The sequence below is a fragment of the Heptranchias perlo genome, chromosome X (assembly GCF_035084215.1).
Source record: "Heptranchias perlo isolate sHepPer1 chromosome X, sHepPer1.hap1, whole genome shotgun sequence".
In the NCBI taxonomy this organism is placed as follows: Eukaryota; Metazoa; Chordata; class Chondrichthyes; order Hexanchiformes; family Hexanchidae; genus Heptranchias; species Heptranchias perlo.
The window spans coordinates 14593-33854 of record NC_090370.1 but is presented as its reverse complement, the minus strand read 5'-3'; the positions used below and the strand labels follow the sequence as shown (position 1 = coordinate 33854).

Sequence of the window (19262 nt, the reverse complement as noted above, 5' to 3'; positions counted from 1 at the left end):
GACCCCCCCCCTGCTCGTGCTCCTGCTCCCGCCCTCCCCACCCCCCCTGCCCTTTTTACACCCAGCTCCCCCGGGGAGCTCTGACGCACATGATACGAAATCTAGGTGAGACCCTGAGCTGTTAACAGGGCAATCCACAAATCAGGCTAAAGCAGACTCCGAGCCATGAGCAGGCAGCAAGGCTGTAAAACCAAGTCCAGGCCATTAAATTAACATTCACAGGCATGTTTTCACTGTCTCACAAAGAATCTTTATTATACACAAGAGGCAAGCGATGAGATCATCCCAATACCATGCAGAGAGGGCAGGTTAGCCGGACACATGGGGCGTCTCCGCTCTGCTTCAGGCCCTCACCAGCCAGCTGCTGACTGTCTCGCCCTGTGTGACATCAGTGTGTTGTCTGCGATGATTCACAGGCGGCTGAACAACACAAGGGAATAATTTACACCGCCCACCGAGGGAGCGCCGCGCCGTCGGAGGGTCGGTACCGAGGGAGCGCCGCGCCGTCGGAGGGTCGGTACCGAGGGAGCGCCGCGCCGTCGGAGGGTCGGTACCGAGGGAGCGCCGCGCCGTCGGAGGGTCGGTACCGAGGGAGCGCCGCGCCGTCGGAGGGTCGGTACCGAGGGAGCGCCGCGCCGTCGGAGGGTCGGTACCGAGGGAGCGCCGCGCCGTCGGAGGGTCGGTACCGAGGGAGCGCCGCGCCGTCGGAGGGTCGGTACCGAGGGAGCGCCGCGCCGTCGGGGGGTCGGTACCGAGGGAGCGCCGCGCCGTCGGAGGGTCGGTACCGAGGGAGCGCCGCGCCGTCGGAGGGTCGGTACCGAGGGAGCGCCGCGCCGTCGGAGGGTCGGTACCGAGGGAGCGCCGCGCCGTCGGAGGGTCGGTACCGAGGGAGCGCCGCGCCGTCGGAGGGTCGGTACCGAGGGAGCGCCGCGCCGTCGGAGGGTCGGTACCGAGGGAGCGCCGCGCCGTCGGAGGGTCGGTACCGAGGGAGCGCCGCGCCGTCGGAGGGGCCGTCTTTCGCCTGCCGCGTTTCCTACATCACAACAGTGACCGCACTTCAAAAAAATAAACTACTCCTTCGGGTGTGGAAAGTTTCGGGACGTCCCGAGGGGGCGAAAAAAAGTTTTTTCGCCCCACCAGTAAACTCAGGTAAGTTGTGAATTGGGCTCAGGATGAATGATTACCCCCCTCCCTGCCCCCCAAATCTCGCGAACCTGAGCTTCAACCAGAGAATTTCCTCCCGCAAAGCAACTTTCTCAGCCTGGATCTGAAAGGGCCGCACGCGAAATAGTAGATGAAAGGATTCAGGCAACAGTTGAAGAAACTGAACCACTGGCTCATCACAAACAGGACGTGGAAGGCGTTTGGGAGTGAGAAAACGATTTCGGAGACTGCGGCCAGGAAAACGATGAGGGTGGGCGCAAAGCTCAGGGTCAGGATCGCCATCACGACAGCCCCCATCACGATGGCCCGGTGTTTCCTGGCCCCCGTGCCTGGGCTGTCGGAGGTTCTCAGGTGTCTGATGATGCTGCTGTGGGAGAATACAATGACGCAGAATGGAAGGAGGAAGAAAGAGACCACCATCACCATGTAATGGTGGTACGGCTTCTCCCCGTCGGCGTAAGAGGTGATATCCATGCACATGGTGCGGTTCGTGCCCCGGGTTTCAAACGTCTGACTGATCGAGAGCAGGGGGGAGTCCACCACAATCACCGTGACCCACACCAGGACGCACAGCGCTGCGGCGTATCTGCTCGTCCTCCACAGACGGGCCGACAACGGATGCACTATACCCAGGTAGCGGTCGGCGCTTATGACGGTGAGTAACAAGTTCGAAACGTGCATATTGACAAAGAACGAGTAAACAAAGGCGTAGCAGAGGAAAGGTCCAAATGTCCAGCTGTTGTGCAGGAACCGATAGGCGATCATTAAGGGGAGCTCCAGCACGAGGAGCAGGTCAGACATGGCCACGTTCGTCATGAAAATAACAGTGGGATTCTTATTCATGTTAAACAGTATTAATAAAGCCAGAAAGTTAGCCGAGACGCCGACAACACAAATCACCAGCAGTATCGAAGGCAAAACCACGGTCACAAACTTCATGGAGAACAATCTTTCCGTGAAAATTGCAACCTGGGCAGTTAATCCCTCTCTCGATGTATCATAGGAATCTGTGATCAGCGCAGAGCCAGGACATAAAATGAGAAAGGAAATGAACGGTTAGTTGTCTGAGAGCCTTCAAAACCAATTTGCAGTCTTCACATTGAGTTACATCGAGTTTACAGCACAAAAACAGGCCATTCGGCCCAACTGGTCTATCCCGGTGTTTATGCTCCACACGAGCCTCCTCCCTCCCTACTCCATCTCACCCTATCACCATATCCTTCTATTCCTTTCTCCCTCATGTGTTTATCCGGCTTCCCCTTAAATCCATCTCCGCTATTCCCCTCGACCACTCCCTGTGGGAGTGAGTTCCACATTCTCACCGCTCTCTGGGTGAAGAAGTTTCTCCTGAATTCCCGATTGGATTTATTAGCGACTATCTTATATTTATGGCCCCCTAGTTCTGGTCTCCCCCACAAGTGGAAACATCTTCTTTATGTTTACCCTATCGAAACCCTTTCATCTATCAGGTCACCCATCAGTCTTTCCTGATAAGCACATCCTCTCAGTTCTGGTATCATCCTTGTAAATCTTTTTTGCACTTCCCCAGTGCCTCTACATCCTTTCTACAATATAGAGACCAGAACTGTGCACAGTGCTCCAAGTGTGGTCTAACCAAGGTATATGGAGACCAGAACTGTGCACAGTGCTCCAAGTGTGGTCGAACCAAGGTATATGGAGACCAGAACTGTGCACAGTGCTCCAAGTGTGGTCTAACCCAGGTTTATGGAGACCAGAACTGTGCACAGTGCTCTGAGTGTGGTCTAACCGAGGTACATGGAGACCAGAACTGTGCACAGTGCTCCGAGTGTGGTCTAACCCAGGTATATGGAGACCAGAACTGTGCACAGTGCTCCGAGTGTGGTCTAACCAAGGTATATGGAGACCAGAACTGTGCACAGTGCTCCAAGTGTGGTCTAACCAATGTACATGGAGACCAGAACTGTGCACAGTGCTCCAAGTGTGGTCTAACCAAGGTACATGGAGACCAGAACTGTGCACAGTGCTCCAAGTGTGGTCTAACCAAGGTATATGGAGACCAGAACTGTGCACAGTGCTCCAAGTGTGGTCTAACCAAGGTACATGGAGACCAGAACTGTGCACAGTGCTCCAAGTGTGGTCTAACCAAAGTACATGGAGACCAGAACTGTGCACAGTGCTCCAAGTGTGGTCTAACCAAGGTATATGGAGACCAGAACTGTGCACAGTGCTCCAAGTGTGGTCTAACCAAGGTACATGGAGACCAGAACTGTGCACAGTGCTCCGAGTGTGGTCTAACCCAGGTATATGGAGACCAGAACTGTGCACAGTGCTCCAAGTGTGGTCTAACCAAGGTACATGGAGACCAGAACTGTGCACAGTGCTCCAAGTGTGGTCCAACCCATGTATATGGAGACCAGAACTGTGCACAGTGCTCCGAGTGTGGTCTAACCCAGGTATGTGGAGACCAGAACTGTGCACAGTGCTCCAAGTGTGTTCTAACCAAGGTACATGGAGACCAGAACTGTACACAGTGCTCCAAGTGTGGTCTAACCAAGGTACATGGAGACCAGAACTGTGCACAGTGCTCCAAGTGTGGTCTAACCAAGGTATATGGAGACCAGAACTGTGCACAGTGCTCCAAGTGTGGTCTAACCAAGGTATATGGAGACCAGAACTGTGCACAGTGCTCCAAGTGTGGTCTAACCAAGGTATATGGAGACCAGAACTGTGCACAGTGCTCCAAGTGTGGTCTAACCCAGGTATATGGAGACCAGAACTGTGCACAGTGCTCCAAGTGTGTTCTAACCAAGGTACATGGAGACCAGAACTGTACACAGTGCTCCAAGTGTGGTCTAACCAAGGTACATGGAGACCAGAACTGTGCACAGTGCTCCAAGTGTGGTCTAACCAAGGTATATGGAGACCAGAACTGTGCACAGTGCTCCAAGTGTGGTCTAACCAAGGTATATGGAGACCAGAACTGTGCACAGTGCTCCAAGTGTGGTCTAACCAAGGTACATGGAGACCAGAACTGTGCACAGTGCTCCGAGTGTGGTCTAACCCAGGTATATGGAGACCAGAACTGTGCACAGTGCTCCAAGTGTGGTCTAACCAAGGTACATGGAGACCAGAACTGTGCACAGTGCTCCAAGTGTGGTCCAACCCAGGTATATGGAGACCAGAACTGTGCACAGTGCTCCGAGTGTGGTCTAACCCAGGTATATGGAGACCAGAACTGTGCACAGTGCTCCAAGTGTGGTCTAACCAAGGTATATGGAGACCAGAACTGTGCACAGTGCTCCAAGTGTGGTCTAACCAAGGTATATGGAGACCAGAACTGTGCACAGTGCTCCAAGTGTGTTCTAACCAAGGTACATGGAGACCAGAACTGTACACGGTGCTCCAAGTGTGGTCTAACCAAGGTACATGGAGACCAGAACTGTGCACAGTGCTCCGAGTGTGGTCTAACCAAGGTATATGGAGACCAGAACTGTGCACAGTGCTCCAAGTGTGGTCTAACCAATGTACATGGAGACCAGAACTGTGCACAGTGCTCCAAGTGTGGTCTAACCAAGGTACATGGAGACCAGAACTGTGCACAGTGCTCCAAGTGTGGTCTAACCAAGGTATATGGAGACCAGAACTGTGCACAGTGCTCCAAGTGTGGTCTAACCAAGGTACATGGAGACCAGAACTGTGCACAGTGCTCCAAGTGTGGTCTAACCAAAGTACATGGAGACCAGAACTGTGCACAGTGCTCCAAGTGTGGTCTAACCAAGGTATATGGAGACCAGAACTGTGCACAGTGCTCCAAGTGTGGTCTAACCAAGGTACATGGAGACCAGAACTGTGCACAGTGCTCCGAGTGTGGTCTAACCCAGGTATATGGAGACCAGAACTGTGCACAGTGCTCCAAGTGTGGTCTAACCAAGGTACATGGAGACCAGAACTGTGCACAGTGCTCCAAGTGTGGTCCAACCCATGTATATGGAGACCAGAACTGTGCACAGTGCTCCGAGTGTGGTCTAACCCAGGTATATGGAGACCAGAACTGTGCACAGTGCTCCAAGTGTGTTCTAACCAAGGTACATGGAGACCAGAACTGTACACAGTGCTCCAAGTGTGGTCTAACCAAGGTACATGGAGACCAGAACTGTGCACAGTGCTCCAAGTGTGGTCTAACCAAGGTATATGGAGACCAGAACTGTGCACAGTGCTCCAAGTGTGGTCTAACCAAGGTATATGGAGACCAGAACTGTGCACAGTGCTCCAAGTGTGGTCTAACCAAGGTATATGGAGACCAGAACTGTGCACAGTGCTCCAAGTGTGGTCTAACCCAGGTATATGGAGACCAGAACTGTGCACAGTGCTCCAAGTGTGTTCTAACCAAGGTACATGGAGACCAGAACTGTACACAGTGCTCCAAGTGTGGTCTAACCAAGGTACATGGAGACCAGAACTGTGCACAGTGCTCCAAGTGTGGTCTAACCAAGGTATATGGAGACCAGAACTGTGCACAGTGATCCAAGTGTGGTCTAACCAAGGTATATGGAGACCAGAACTGTGCACAGTGCTCCAAGTGTGGTCTAACCAAGGTACATGGAGACCAGAACTGTGCACAGTGCTCCGAGTGTGGTCTAACCCAGGTATATGGAGACCAGAACTGTGCACAGTGCTCCAAGTGTGGTCTAACCAAGGTACATGGAGACCAGAACTGTGCACAGTGCTCCAAGTGTGGTCCAACCCAGGTATATGGAGACCAGAACTGTGCACAGTGCTCCGAGTGTGGTCTAACCCAGGTATATGGAGACCAGAACTGTGCACAGTGCTCCAAGTGTGGTCTAACCAAGGTATATGGAGACCAGAACTGTGCACAGTGCTCCAAGTGTGGTCTAACCAAGGTATATGGAGACCAGAACTGTGCACAGTGCTCCAAGTGTGTTCTAACCAAGGTACATGGAGACCAGAACTGTACACGGTGCTCCAAGTGTGGTCTAACCAAGGTACATGGAGACCAGAACTGTGCACAGTGCTCCAAGTGTGGTCTAACCAAGGTATATGGAGACCAGAACTGTGCACAGTGCTCCAAGTGTGGTCTAACCAAGGTATATGGAGACCAGAACTGTGCACAGTGCTCCAAGTGTGGTCTAACCAAGGTACATGGAGACCAGAACTGTGCACAGTGCTCCGAGTGTGGTCTAACCCAGGTATATGGAGACCAGAACTGTGCACAGGGCTCCAAGTGTGGTCTAACCAAGGTACATGGAGACCAGAACTGTGCACAGTGCTCCAAGTGTGGTCCAACCCAGGTATATGGAGACCAGAACTGTGCACAGTGCTCCGAGTGTGGTCTAACCCAGGTATATGGAGACCAGAACTGTGCACAGTGCTCCAAGTGTGGTCTAACCAAGGTACATGGAGATCAGAACTGTGCACAGTGCTCCGAGTGTGGTCTAACCCAGGTATATGGAGACCAGAACTGTGCACAGTGCTCCAAGTGTGGTCTAACCCAGGTATATGGAGACCAGAACTGTGCACAGTGCTCCGAGTGTGGTCTAACCCAGGTTTATGGAGACCAGAACTGTGCACAGTGCTCCGAGTGTGGTCTAACCCAGGTATATGGAGACCAGAACTGTGCACAGTGCTCCGAGTGTGGTTTAACCCAGGTATATGGAGACCAGAACTGTGCACAGTGCTCCAAGTGTGGTCTAACCAAGGTACATGGAGACCAGAACTGTGCACAGTGCTCCGAGTGTGGTCTAACCGAGGTACATGGAGACCAGAACTGTGCAAAGTGCTCCGAGTGTGGTCTAACCCAGGTATATGGAGACCAGAACTGTGCACAGTGCTCCGAGTGTGGTCTAACCAAGGTATATGGAGACCAGAACTGTGCACAGTGCTCCAAGTGTGGTCTAACCAATGTACATGGAGACCAGAACTGTGCACAGTGCTCCAAGTGTGGTCTAACCAAGGTACATGGAGACCAGAACTGTGCACAGTGCTCCAAGTGTGGTCTAACCAAGGTATATGGAGACCAGAACTGTGCACAGTGCTCCAAGTGTGGTCTAACCAAGGTACATGGAGACCAGAACTGTGCACAGTGCTCCAAGTGTGGTCTAACCAAGGTACATGGAGACCAGAACTGTGCACAGTGCTCCAAGTGTGGTCTAACCAAAGTACATGGAGACCAGAACAGTGCACAGTGCTCCAAGTGTGGTCTAACCAAGGTATATGGAGACCAGAACTGTGCACAGTGCTCCAAGTGTGGTCTAACCAAGGTACATGGAGACCAGAACTGTGCACAGTGCTCCGAGTGTGGTCTAACCCAGGTATATGGAGACCAGAACTGTGCACAGTGCTCCAAGTGTGATCTAACCAAGGTACATGGAGACCAGAACTGTGCACAGTGCTCCAAGTGTGGTCCAACCCAGGTATATGGAGACCAGAACTGTGCACAGTGCTCCGAGTGTGGTCTAACCCAGGTATATGGAGACCAGAACTGTGCACAGTGCTCCAAGTGTGTTCTAACCAAGGTACATGGAGACCAGAACTGTACACAGTGCTCCAAGTGTGGTCTAACCAAGGTACATGGAGACCAGAAGTGTGCACAGTGCTCCAAGTGTGGTCTAACCAAGGTATATGGAGACCAGAACTGTGCACAGTGCTCCAAGTGTGGTCTAACCAAGGTACATGGAGACCAGAACTGTACACAGTGCTCCAAGTGTGGTCTAACCAAGGTACATGGAGACCAGAACTGTGCACAGTGCTCCAAGTGTGGTCTAACCAAGGTATATGGAGACCAGAACTGTGCACAGTGCTCCAAGTGTGGTCTAACCAAGGTATATGGAGACCAGAACTGTGCACAGTGCTCCAAGTGTGGTCTAACCAAGGTACATGGAGACCAGAACTGTGCACAGTGCTCCGAGTGTGGTCTAACCCAGGTATATGGAGACCAGAACTGTCCACAGTGCTCCAAGTGTGGTCTAACCAAGGTACATGGAGACCAGAACTGTGCACAGTGCTCCAAGTGTGGTCCAACCCAGGTATATGGAGACCAGAACTGTGCACAGTGCTCCGAGTGTGGTCTAACCCAGGTATATGGAGACCAGAACTGTGCACAGTGCTCCAAGTGTGTTCTAACCAAGGTACATGGAGACCAGAACTGTACACAGTGCTCCAAGTGTGGTCTAACCAAGGTACATGGAGACCAGAACTGTGCACAGTGCTCCAAGTGTGGTCTAACCCAGGTATATGGAGACCAGAACTGTGCACAGTGCTCCGAGTGTGGTCTAACCAAGGTATATGGAGACCAGAACTGTGCACAATGCTCCAAGTGTGGTCTAACCAAGGTATATGGAGACCAGAACTGTGCACAGTGCTCCAAGTGTGGTCTAACCAAGGTATATGGAGACCAGAACTGTGCACAGTGCTCCAAGTGTGGTCTAACCAAGGTACATGGAGACCGGAACTGTGCACAGTGCTCCAAGTGTGGTCTAACCCAGGTATATGGAGACCAGAACTGTACACAATGCTCCAAGTGTGGTCTAACCAAGGTACATGGAGACCAGAACTGTGCACAGTGCTCCAAGTGTGGTCTAACCCAGGTATATGGAGACCAGAACTGTGCACAATGCTCCAAGTGTGGTCTAACCAAGGTACATGGAGACCAGAACTGTGCACAGTGCTCCAAGTGGGGTCTAACCCAGGTATATGGAGACCAGAACTGTGCACAGTGCTCCAAGTGGGGTCTAACCAAGGTATATGGAGACCAGAACTGTGCACAGTGCTCCAAGTGTGGTCTAACCCAGGTATATGGAGACCAGAACTGTGCACAGTGCTCCAAGTGTGGTCTAACCCAGGTATATGGAGACCAGAACTGTGCACAGTGCTCCAAGTGTGGTCTAACCCAGGTATATGGAGACCAGAACTGTGCACAGTGCTCCAAGTGTGGTCTAACCCAGGTATATGGAGACCAGAACTGTGCACAGTGCTCCAAGTGTGGTCTAACCAAGGTACATGGAGACCAGAACTGTGCACAGTGCTCCGAGTGTGGTCTAACCAAGGTATATGGAGACCAGAACTGTGCACAGTGCTCCGAGTGTGGTCTAACCCAGGTATATGGAGACCAGAACTGTGCACAGTGCTCCGAGTGTGGTCTAACCAAGGTACATGGAGACCAGAACTGTGCACAGTGCTCCGAGTGTGGTCTAACCAAGGTATATGGAGACCAGAACTGTGCACAGTGCTCCAAGTGTGGTCTAACCAAGGTATATGGAGACCAGAACTGCGCACAGTGCTCCAAGTGTGGTCTAACCAAGGTACATGGAGACCAGAACTGTGCACAGTGCTCCAAGTGTGGTCCAACCCAGGTATATGGAGACCAGAACTGTGCACAGTGCTCCAAGTGTGGTCTAACCAAGGTATATGGAGACCAGAACTGTGCACAGTGCTCCAAGTGTGGTCTAACCCAGGTATATGGAGACCAGAACTGTGCACAGTGCTCCAAGTGTGGTCTAACCAAGGTACATGGAGACCAGAACTGCGCACAGTGCTCCAAGTGTGGTCTAACCAAGGTACATGGAGACCAGAACTGTGCACAGTGCTCCAAGTGTGGTCTAACCAAGGTATATGGAGACCAGAACTGTGCACAGTGCTCCAAGTGTGGTCTAACCAAGGTATATGGAGACCAGAACTGTGCACAGTGCTCCAAGTGTGGTCTAACCAAGGTATATGGAGACCAGAACTGTGCACAGTGCTCCAAGTGGGGTCTAACCCAGGTATATGGAGACCAGAACTGTGCACATTGCTCCAAGTGTGGTCTAACCAAGGTATATGGAGACCAGAACTGTGCACAGTGCTCCAAGTGTGGTCTAACCCAGGTATATGGAGACCAGAACTGTGCACAGTGCTCCAAGTGTGGTCTAACCCAGGTATATGGAGACCAGAACTGTGCACAGTGCTCCAAGTGTGGTCTAACCAAGGTACATGGAGACCAGAACTGTGCACAGTGCTCCGAGTGTGGTCTAACCCAGGTGTATGGAGACCAGAACTGTGCACCGTGCTCCAAGTGTGGTCTAACCCAGGTATATGGAGACCAGAACTGTGCACAGTGCTCCAAGTGTGGTCTAACCAAGGTACATGGAGACCAGAACTGCGCACAGTGCTCCAAGTGTGGTCTAACCAAGGTACATGGAGACCAGAACTGTGCACAGTGCTCCGAGTGTGGTCTAACCCAGGTACATGGAGACCAGAACTGTGCACAGTGCTCCGAGTGTGGTCTAACCAAGGTACATGGAGACCAGAACTGTGCACAGTGCTCCAAGTGTGGTCTAACCAAGGTACATGGAGACCAGAACTGTGCACAGTGCTCCGAGTGTGGTCTAACCCAGGTATATGGAGACCAGAACTGTGCACAGTGCTCCAAGTGTGGTCTAATCCAGGTATATGGAGACCAGAACTGTGCACAGTGCTCCAAGTGTGGTCTAACCAAGGTACATGGAGACCAGAACTGTGCACAGTGCTCCGAGTGTGGTCTAACCAAGGTATATGGAGACCAGAACTGTACACAGTGCTCCAAGTGTGGTCTAACCAAGGTATATGGAGACCAGAACTGTGCACAATGCTCCGAGTGTGGTCTAACCAAGGTATATGGAGACCAGAACTGTGCACAGTGCTCCGAGTGTGGTCTAACCAAGGTATATGGAGACCAGAACTGTGCACAGTGCTCCAAGTGTGGTCTAACCAAGGTATATGGAGACCAGAACTGTGCACAGTGCTCCGAGTGTGGTCTAACCCAGGTATATGGAGCCCAGAACTGTACACAGTGCTCCGAGTGTGGTCTAACCCAGGTATATGGAGACCAGAACTGTGCACAGTGCTCCGAGTGTGGTCTAACCAAGGTACATGGAGACCAGAACTGTGCACAGTGCTCCGAGTGTGGTCCAACCAAGCTATATGGAGACCAGAACTGTGCACAGTGCTCCAAGTGTGGTCTAACCAAGGTATATGGAGACCAGAACTGCGCACAGTGCTCCAAGTGTGGTCTAACCAAGGTACATGGAGACCAGAACTGTGCACAGTGCTCCAAGTGTGGTCCAACCCAGGTATATGGAGACCAGAACTGTGCACAGTGCTCCGAGTGTGGTCTAACCCAGGTATATGGAGACCAGAACTGTGCACAGTGCTCCAAGTGTGGTCTAACCAAGGTATATGGAGACCAGAACTGTGCACATTGCTCCAAGTGTGGTCTAACCCAGGTATATGGAGACCAGAACTGTGCACAGTGCTCCGAGTGTGGTTTAACCCAGGTATATGGAGACCAGAACTGTGCACAGTGCTCCAAGTGTGGTCTAACCAAGGTACATGGAGACCAGAACTGTGCACAGTGCTCCGAGTGTGGTCTAACCGAGGTACATGGAGACCAGAACTGTGCAAAGTGCTCCGAGTGTGGTCTAACCCAGGTATATGGAGACCAGAACTGTGCACAGTGCTCCGAGTGTGGTCTAACCAAGGTATATGGAGACCAGAACTGTGCACAGTGCTCCAAGTGTGGTCTAACCAATGTACATGGAGACCAGAACTGTGCACAGTGCTCCAAGTGTGGTCTAACCAAGGTACATGGAGACCAGAACTGTGCACAGTGCTCCAAGTGTGGTCTAACCAAGGTATATGGAGACCAGAACTGTGCACAGTGCTCCAAGTGTGGTCTAACCAAGGTACATGGAGACCAGAACTGTGCACAGTGCTCCAAGTGTGGTCTAACCAAGGTACATGGAGACCAGAACTGTGCACAGTGCTCCAAGTGTGGTCTAACCAAAGTACATGGAGACCAGAACAGTGCACAGTGCTCCAAGTGTGGTCTAACCAAGGTATATGGAGACCAGAACTGTGCACAGTGCTCCAAGTGTGGTCTAACCAAGGTACATGGAGACCAGAACTGTGCACAGTGCTCCGAGTGTGGTCTAACCCAGGTATATGGAGACCAGAACTGTGCACAGTGCTCCAAGTGTGATCTAACCAAGGTACATGGAGACCAGAACTGTGCACAGTGCTCCAAGTGTGGTCCAACCCAGGTATATGGAGACCAGAACTGTGCACAGTGCTCCGAGTGTGGTCTAACCCAGGTATATGGAGACCAGAACTGTGCACAGTGCTCCAAGTGTGTTCTAACCAAGGTACATGGAGACCAGAACTGTACACAGTGCTCCAAGTGTGGTCTAACCAAGGTACATGGAGACCAGAAGTGTGCACAGTGCTCCAAGTGTGGTCTAACCAAGGTATATGGAGACCAGAACTGTGCACAGTGCTCCAAGTGTGGTCTAACCAAGGTACATGGAGACCAGAACTGTACACAGTGCTCCAAGTGTGGTCTAACCAAGGTACATGGAGACCAGAACTGTGCACAGTGCTCCAAGTGTGGTCTAACCAAGGTATATGGAGACCAGAACTGTGCACAGTGCTCCAAGTGTGGTCTAACCAAGGTATATGGAGACCAGAACTGTGCACAGTGCTCCAAGTGTGGTCTAACCAAGGTACATGGAGACCAGAACTGTGCACAGTGCTCCGAGTGTGGTCTAACCCAGGTATATGGAGACCAGAACTGTCCACAGTGCTCCAAGTGTGGTCTAACCAAGGTACATGGAGACCAGAACTGTGCACAGTGCTCCAAGTGTGGTCCAACCCAGGTATATGGAGACCAGAACTGTGCACAGTGCTCCGAGTGTGGTCTAACCCAGGTATATGGAGACCAGAACTGTGCACAGTGCTCCAAGTGTGTTCTAACCAAGGTACATGGAGACCAGAACTGTACACAGTGCTCCAAGTGTGGTCTAACCAAGGTACATGGAGACCAGAACTGTGCACAGTGCTCCAAGTGTGGTCTAACCCAGGTATATGGAGACCAGAACTGTGCACAGTGCTCCGAGTGTGGTCTAACCAAGGTATATGGAGACCAGAACTGTGCACAATGCTCCAAGTGTGGTCTAACCAAGGTATATGGAGACCAGAACTGTGCACAGTGCTCCAAGTGTGGTCTAACCAAGGTATATGGAGACCAGAACTGTGCACAGTGCTCCAAGTGTGGTCTAACCAAGGTACATGGAGACCGGAACTGTGCACAGTGCTCCAAGTGTGGTCTAACCCAGGTATATGGAGACCAGAACTGTACACAATGCTCCAAGTGTGGTCTAACCAAGGTACATGGAGACCAGAACTGTGCACAGTGCTCCAAGTGTGGTCTAACCCAGGTATATGGAGACCAGAACTGTGCACAATGCTCCAAGTGTGGTCTAACCAAGGTACATGGAGACCAGAACTGTGCACAGTGCTCCAAGTGGGGTCTAACCCAGGTATATGGAGACCAGAACTGTGCACAGTGCTCCAAGTGGGGTCTAACCAAGGTATATGGAGACCAGAACTGTGCACAGTGCTCCAAGTGTGGTCTAACCCAGGTATATGGAGACCAGAACTGTGCACAGTGCTCCAAGTGTGGTCTAACCCAGGTATATGGAGACCAGAACTGTGCACAGTGCTCCAAGTGTGGTCTAACCCAGGTATATGGAGACCAGAACTGTGCACAGTGCTCCAAGTGTGGTCTAACCCAGGTATATGGAGACCAGAACTGTGCACAGTGCTCCAAGTGTGGTCTAACCAAGGTACATGGAGACCAGAACTGTGCACAGTGCTCCGAGTGTGGTCTAACCAAGGTATATGGAGACCAGAACTGTGCACAGTGCTCCGAGTGTGGTCTAACCCAGGTATATGGAGACCAGAACTGTGCACAGTGCTCCGAGTGTGGTCTAACCAAGGTACATGGAGACCAGAACTGTGCACAGTGCTCCGAGTGTGGTCTAACCAAGGTATATGGAGACCAGAACTGTGCACAGTGCTCCAAGTGTGGTCTAACCAAGGTATATGGAGACCAGAACTGCGCACAGTGCTCCAAGTGTGGTCTAACCAAGGTACATGGAGACCAGAACTGTGCACAGTGCTCCAAGTGTGGTCCAACCCAGGTATATGGAGACCAGAACTGTGCACAGTGCTCCAAGTGTGGTCTAACCAAGGTATATGGAGACCAGAACTGTGCACAGTGCTCCAAGTGTGGTCTAACCCAGGTATATGGAGACCAGAACTGTGCACAGTGCTCCAAGTGTGGTCTAACCAAGGTACATGGAGACCAGAACTGCGCACAGTGCTCCAAGTGTGGTCTAACCAAGGTACATGGAGACCAGAACTGTGCACAGTGCTCCAAGTGTGGTCTAACCAAGGTATATGGAGACCAGAACTGTGCACAGTGCTCCAAGTGTGGTCTAACCAAGGTATATGGAGACCAGAACTGTGCACAGTGCTCCAAGTGTGGTCTAACCAAGGTATATGGAGACCAGAACTGTGCACAGTGCTCCAAGTGGGGTCTAACCCAGGTATATGGAGACCAGAACTGTGCACATTGCTCCAAGTGTGGTCTAACCAAGGTATATGGAGACCAGAACTGTGCACAGTGCTCCAAGTGTGGTCTAACCCAGGTATATGGAGACCAGAACTGTGCACAGTGCTCCAAGTGTGGTCTAACCCAGGTATATGGAGACCAGAACTGTGCACAGTGCTCCAAGTGTGGTCTAACCAAGGTACATGGAGACCAGAACTGTGCACAGTGCTCCGAGTGTGGTCTAACCCAGGTGTATGGAGACCAGAACTGTGCACCGTGCTCCAAGTGTGGTCTAACCCAGGTATATGGAGACCAGAACTGTGCACAGTGCTCCAAGTGTGGTCTAACCAAGGTACATGGAGACCAGAACTGCGCACAGTGCTCCAAGTGTGGTCTAACCAAGGTACATGGAGACCAGAACTGTGCACAGTGCTCCGAGTGTGGTCTAACCCAGGTATATGGAGACCAGAACTGTGCACAGTGCTCCGAGTGTGGTCTAACCAAGGTACATGGAGACCAGAACTGTGCACAGTGCTCCAAGTGTGGTCTAACCAAGGTACATGGAGACCAGAACTGTGCACAGTGCTCCGAGTGTGGTCTAACCCAGGTATATGGAGACCAGAACTGTGCACAGTGCTCCAAGTGTGGTCTAATCCAGGTATATGGAGACCAGAACTGTGCACAGTGCTCCAAGTGTGGTCTAACCAAGGTACATGGAGACCAGAACTGTGCACAGTGCTCCGAGTGTGGTCTAACCAAGGTATATGGAGACCAGAACTGTACACAGTGCTCCAAGTGTGGTCTAACCAAGGTATATGGAGACCAGAACTGTGCACAATGCTCCGAGTGTGGTCTAACCAAGGTATATGGAGACCAGAACTGTGCACAGTGCTCCGAGTGTGGTCTAACCAAGGTATATGGAGACCAGAACTGTGCACAGTGCTCCAAGTGTGGTCTAACCAAGGTATATGGAGACCAGAACTGTGCACAGTGCTCCGAGTGTGGTCTAACCCAGGTATATGGAGCCCAGAACTGTACACAGTGCTCCGAGTGTGGTCTAACCCAGGTATATGGAGACCAGAACTGTGCACAGTGCTCCGAGTGTGGTCTAACCAAGGTACATGGAGACCAGAACTGTGCACAGTGCTCCGAGTGTGGTCCAACCAAGCTATATGGAGACCAGAACTGTGCACAGTGCTCCAAGTGTGGTCTAACCAAGGTATATGGAGACCAGAACTGCGCACAGTGCTCCAAGTGTGGTCTAACCAAGGTACATGGAGACCAGAACTGTGCACAGTGCTCCAAGTGTGGTCCAACCCAGGTATATGGAGACCAGAACTGTGCACAGTGCTCCGAGTGTGGTCTAACCCAGGTATATGGAGACCAGAACTGTGCACAGTGCTCCAAGTGTGGTCTAACCAAGGTATATGGAGACCAGAACTGTGCACAGTGCTCCAAGTGTGGTCTAACCCAGGTATATGGAGACCAGAACTGTACACAGTGCTCCAAGTGTGGTCTAACCAAGGTATATGGAGACCAGAACTGTGCACAGTGCTCCAAGTGTGGTCTAACCCAGGTATATGGAGACCAGAACTGTACACAGTGCTCCGAGTGTGGTCTAACCAAGGTACATGGAGACCAGAACTGTGCACAGTGCTCCGAGTGTGGTCTAACCAAGGTATATGGAGACCAGAACTGTGCACAGTGCTCCAAGTGTGGTCTAACCCAGGTATATGGAGACCAGAACTGTACACAGTGCTCCGAGTGTGGTCTAACCAAGGTACATGGAGACCAGAACTGTGCACAGTGCTCCAAGTGTGGTCTAACCAAGGTACATGGAGACCAGAACTGTGCACAGTGCTCCGAGTGTGGTCTAACCAAGGTATATGGAGACCAGAACTGTGCACAGTGCTCCGAGTGTGGTCTAACCAAGGTATATGGAGACCAGAACTGTACACAATGCTCCGAGTGAAAACTCCATTCCCTGAACCCCCTTCTCTCCCGGTTATTTGAGGTAGTTGAAATCCCCCGTGATTATGATTCGATATCTTTTGTAAATTTGTCTCCATATTTCAGCCTCCCTTCCACTGTTAGGTGGTCTGTAGAATATCCAGATTGACCTGACCGAACCCCTCTTGTCCTTTGCCTCAATCCATATGGATTCTGTTTCTATCTTAATGTTGTTACGTCCCTTTCTTTAAATTGCCTTTGACGTTGCTTCTAATTAATACAGCTACCCCGCCTCCTTCCTACCCCACCCCACCCTTTCTAAATATGTCATGCCCTGCAATATTTAATTGCCGATCCTGTTCTTTCTGTAGCCATGTTTCAGTTATCCCTACCACATCCCGCTATAAATTATTGCCTCCTGTTTTGTTCCGGGTGCTGGGTGCGCGTTGCGCTTCAGGCAAATTCATTCGTTTTTAATAATCATTCCCCCTCGTTTTATTTTTAAGAGTCGTCTTGTCCTCATGTTCCGTGCTGCCGTCATTCTGGTGGAACATTCTGTGACGCGTTCTGAAGTTGAGAGAGTTCAGATACTCAGATAAATTGCTGTCAATTCGTTAGCCGCTAAAGGAAAGTCTGCAAACTGCAGCTTCACTGGGCAAGGTTTGAACAGGACCGTGACAGTGCTGGCTTCCTCAAAATCGGGAAACTCGCTGCCCAGTCTATCAAGTCCCCAGGGATCCAACAGGGGAGATTTGGAGCACTGCTCCACACTGGACTGGAGTTATACCCTACTCAGAGTGGGGACGAGCAGCGGGTCACACGCCGCCCGGCTTTAAATTGCTCAGGGATTGGATCCGAATCCAACTCCACCCCCCCCAGTTATACTGCCCGTTGATTCGCAGTAGTTGGAACCCCAACACACTTTGCCCCAGTACGATGGCGGCTTTAAACACTCTGGCCGCTAAATTGAAGATGGCGCCCTGGCTGCGCACGCACGTCCCCAAAGTGACGCGCGCCGGACGCCATCTTGGCGTGGGAGTTGGCCCGGGCGCAGATACGGAACGCCGGCTGCATGTGGAGCGGGGGAGGAAATGGTGCGAGGCTGATTTAAAGCGATGGACGCCATTTTGGGACTTAACGCTCAACTCAACGCACAGTCTTAACCCCCGACCGTCCGGACGTGTCCAAGAGTGTCTGGAGGAACCCCCCCATCGGCGCTGTTTACAGGGACCGTGCAGGATTTACAGGTTAGCGGCTGGATTATTGCTTCTGGCTGCCGAGACATTTGTGACTGTCTCTGGAGGTCTCCTAGCCTCCAATACTCGGACGCGGGGACATCGCCTGACATTTCGAGACAGGACGTGCGGGAGTGAAGTTGGGAAATGCTTCTACACGCAAAGGATGGGAGACGTTTGGAACGCTCTTCGGCAGACGGCAGTTGATGCCAGCTCACCCGTGAGTGTTAAATCTGAGATTGATAGATTTCTGTGAACCAAGGGTATGAAGGGATATGGGGCTAAGGCGGGTATATGGAGCTGCATCTGTTACCTCGCGTGCGCGATGTCTGATCTCCATTCAGGCTCCGAGCGGACAGCGGGCTGTTATTTTCAGCAAGCAGCAGGTACCGGCTACCTTTAAGAGACATCCTCCCTTTAAGAGATTGGGGCTGGCGGCAATGCGAATTGCATCGAACCCCTCGCTGCTTCGGAACGCAGATCGCAGGTAAGTCTTCAGGCTCGACAAAAGTCTGGTCCTGCCTGCGCAGGGGGCCATTGGACGGAGGGGGCAATGGCGGGTCACACTCCCCGCGCCCAATAATAGGCCCGATCTGATTATAGCCACCCCGCAAATTCAAGTACAAGTCAGTCAAACCCAACTCGAGTTCACCCAGACAAAGCTGTTCCCACCAAATATTATTTGACCTTAATCGCAAATATAAAATCTTCAAATTTCAAAGTCACAAGTTCAACATTGCGAATAAAAATTCTTCTGCTGTGTACGTTTTATTGTTTTTAAAATGTACCTTTATAGTCGGTCTGGTTGTCTGTGAGGAGGCTGGTCCACACCAGGCTGACAATGAGGAGCTGGTATGTGAAAGCCATCGCTCGCTGAGATAATTCTGCTCCTGTGTCTTAACGCCTTATGTTTCCTGAATTCGCAAATGTTGCAAAAATGAACAATATCAGATAAGGCACAGAACCAATCGAGTGTTTCAGTGGTATCGAAATCCTTAACAGGCAAAGGAAGATGACAAGTGAGTCATCTTTTTTTTTAAACTCACCGCAGAATACCCGGCCTCCGATCTGCTGCAGTCAGCACGGTATTTATGTGGCTGGTCCAGTTAAGTTTCTGGTCAATGGTGACCCCCAGGATGTTGATGGTGGGGGATTCGGCGATGGTAATGCCGTTGAATGTCAAGGGGAGGTGGTTAGACTCTCTCTTGTTGGAGATGGTCATTGCCTGGCGTGAATGTTACTTGCCACTTATCAGCCCAAGCCTGGATGTTGTCCAGGTCTTGCTGCATGCGGGCTCGGACTGCTTCATTATCTGAGGGGTTGCGAATGGAACTGAACACTGTGCAGTCATCAGCGAACATCCCCATTTCTGACCTCATGATGGAGGGAAGGTCATTGATGAAGCAGCTGAAGATGGTTGGGCCTCGGACACTGCCCTGAGGAACTCCTGCAGCAACGTCCTGGGGGCTGAGATGATTGGCCTCCAACAACCACTACCATCTTCCTTT

At 51.6% G+C, this 19262-nt stretch overlaps 1 protein-coding gene across 1 annotated transcript; it reads right to left on the bottom strand.

Annotated features, from left to right (window-relative positions):
- Nucleotides 1-612: 612 nt before the first annotated feature.
- On the bottom strand, nt 613-18647 carry LOC137306917 (proteinase-activated receptor 1-like). The gene is made up of 2 exons (XM_067976298.1): nt 18543-18647; nt 613-2171 (listed from the first exon to the last, which is right to left on the bottom strand). The coding sequence occupies exons 1-2, from the start codon at nt 18619-18621 to the stop codon at nt 1222-1224; spliced, it is 1029 nt and encodes a 342-aa protein (XP_067832399.1). The 5' UTR covers nt 18622-18647; the 3' UTR covers nt 613-1221.
- Between the last annotated feature and the right edge of the window lie 615 nt (nt 18648-19262).

What these genes read in the sequence shown, in the direction of transcription:
- LOC137306917 (XM_067976298.1), bottom strand. Translation starts at nt 18,621, where the DNA reads ATGGCTTTCACATACCAGCTCCTCATTGTCAGCCTGGTGTGGACCAGC. An exon ending in CAACCAGACCGACTATAAAG is followed by an intron (nt 2,172 to 18,542) that starts GTACATTTTAAA and finishes CGCTGATCACAG; the next exon opens with ATTCCTATGATACATCGAGA.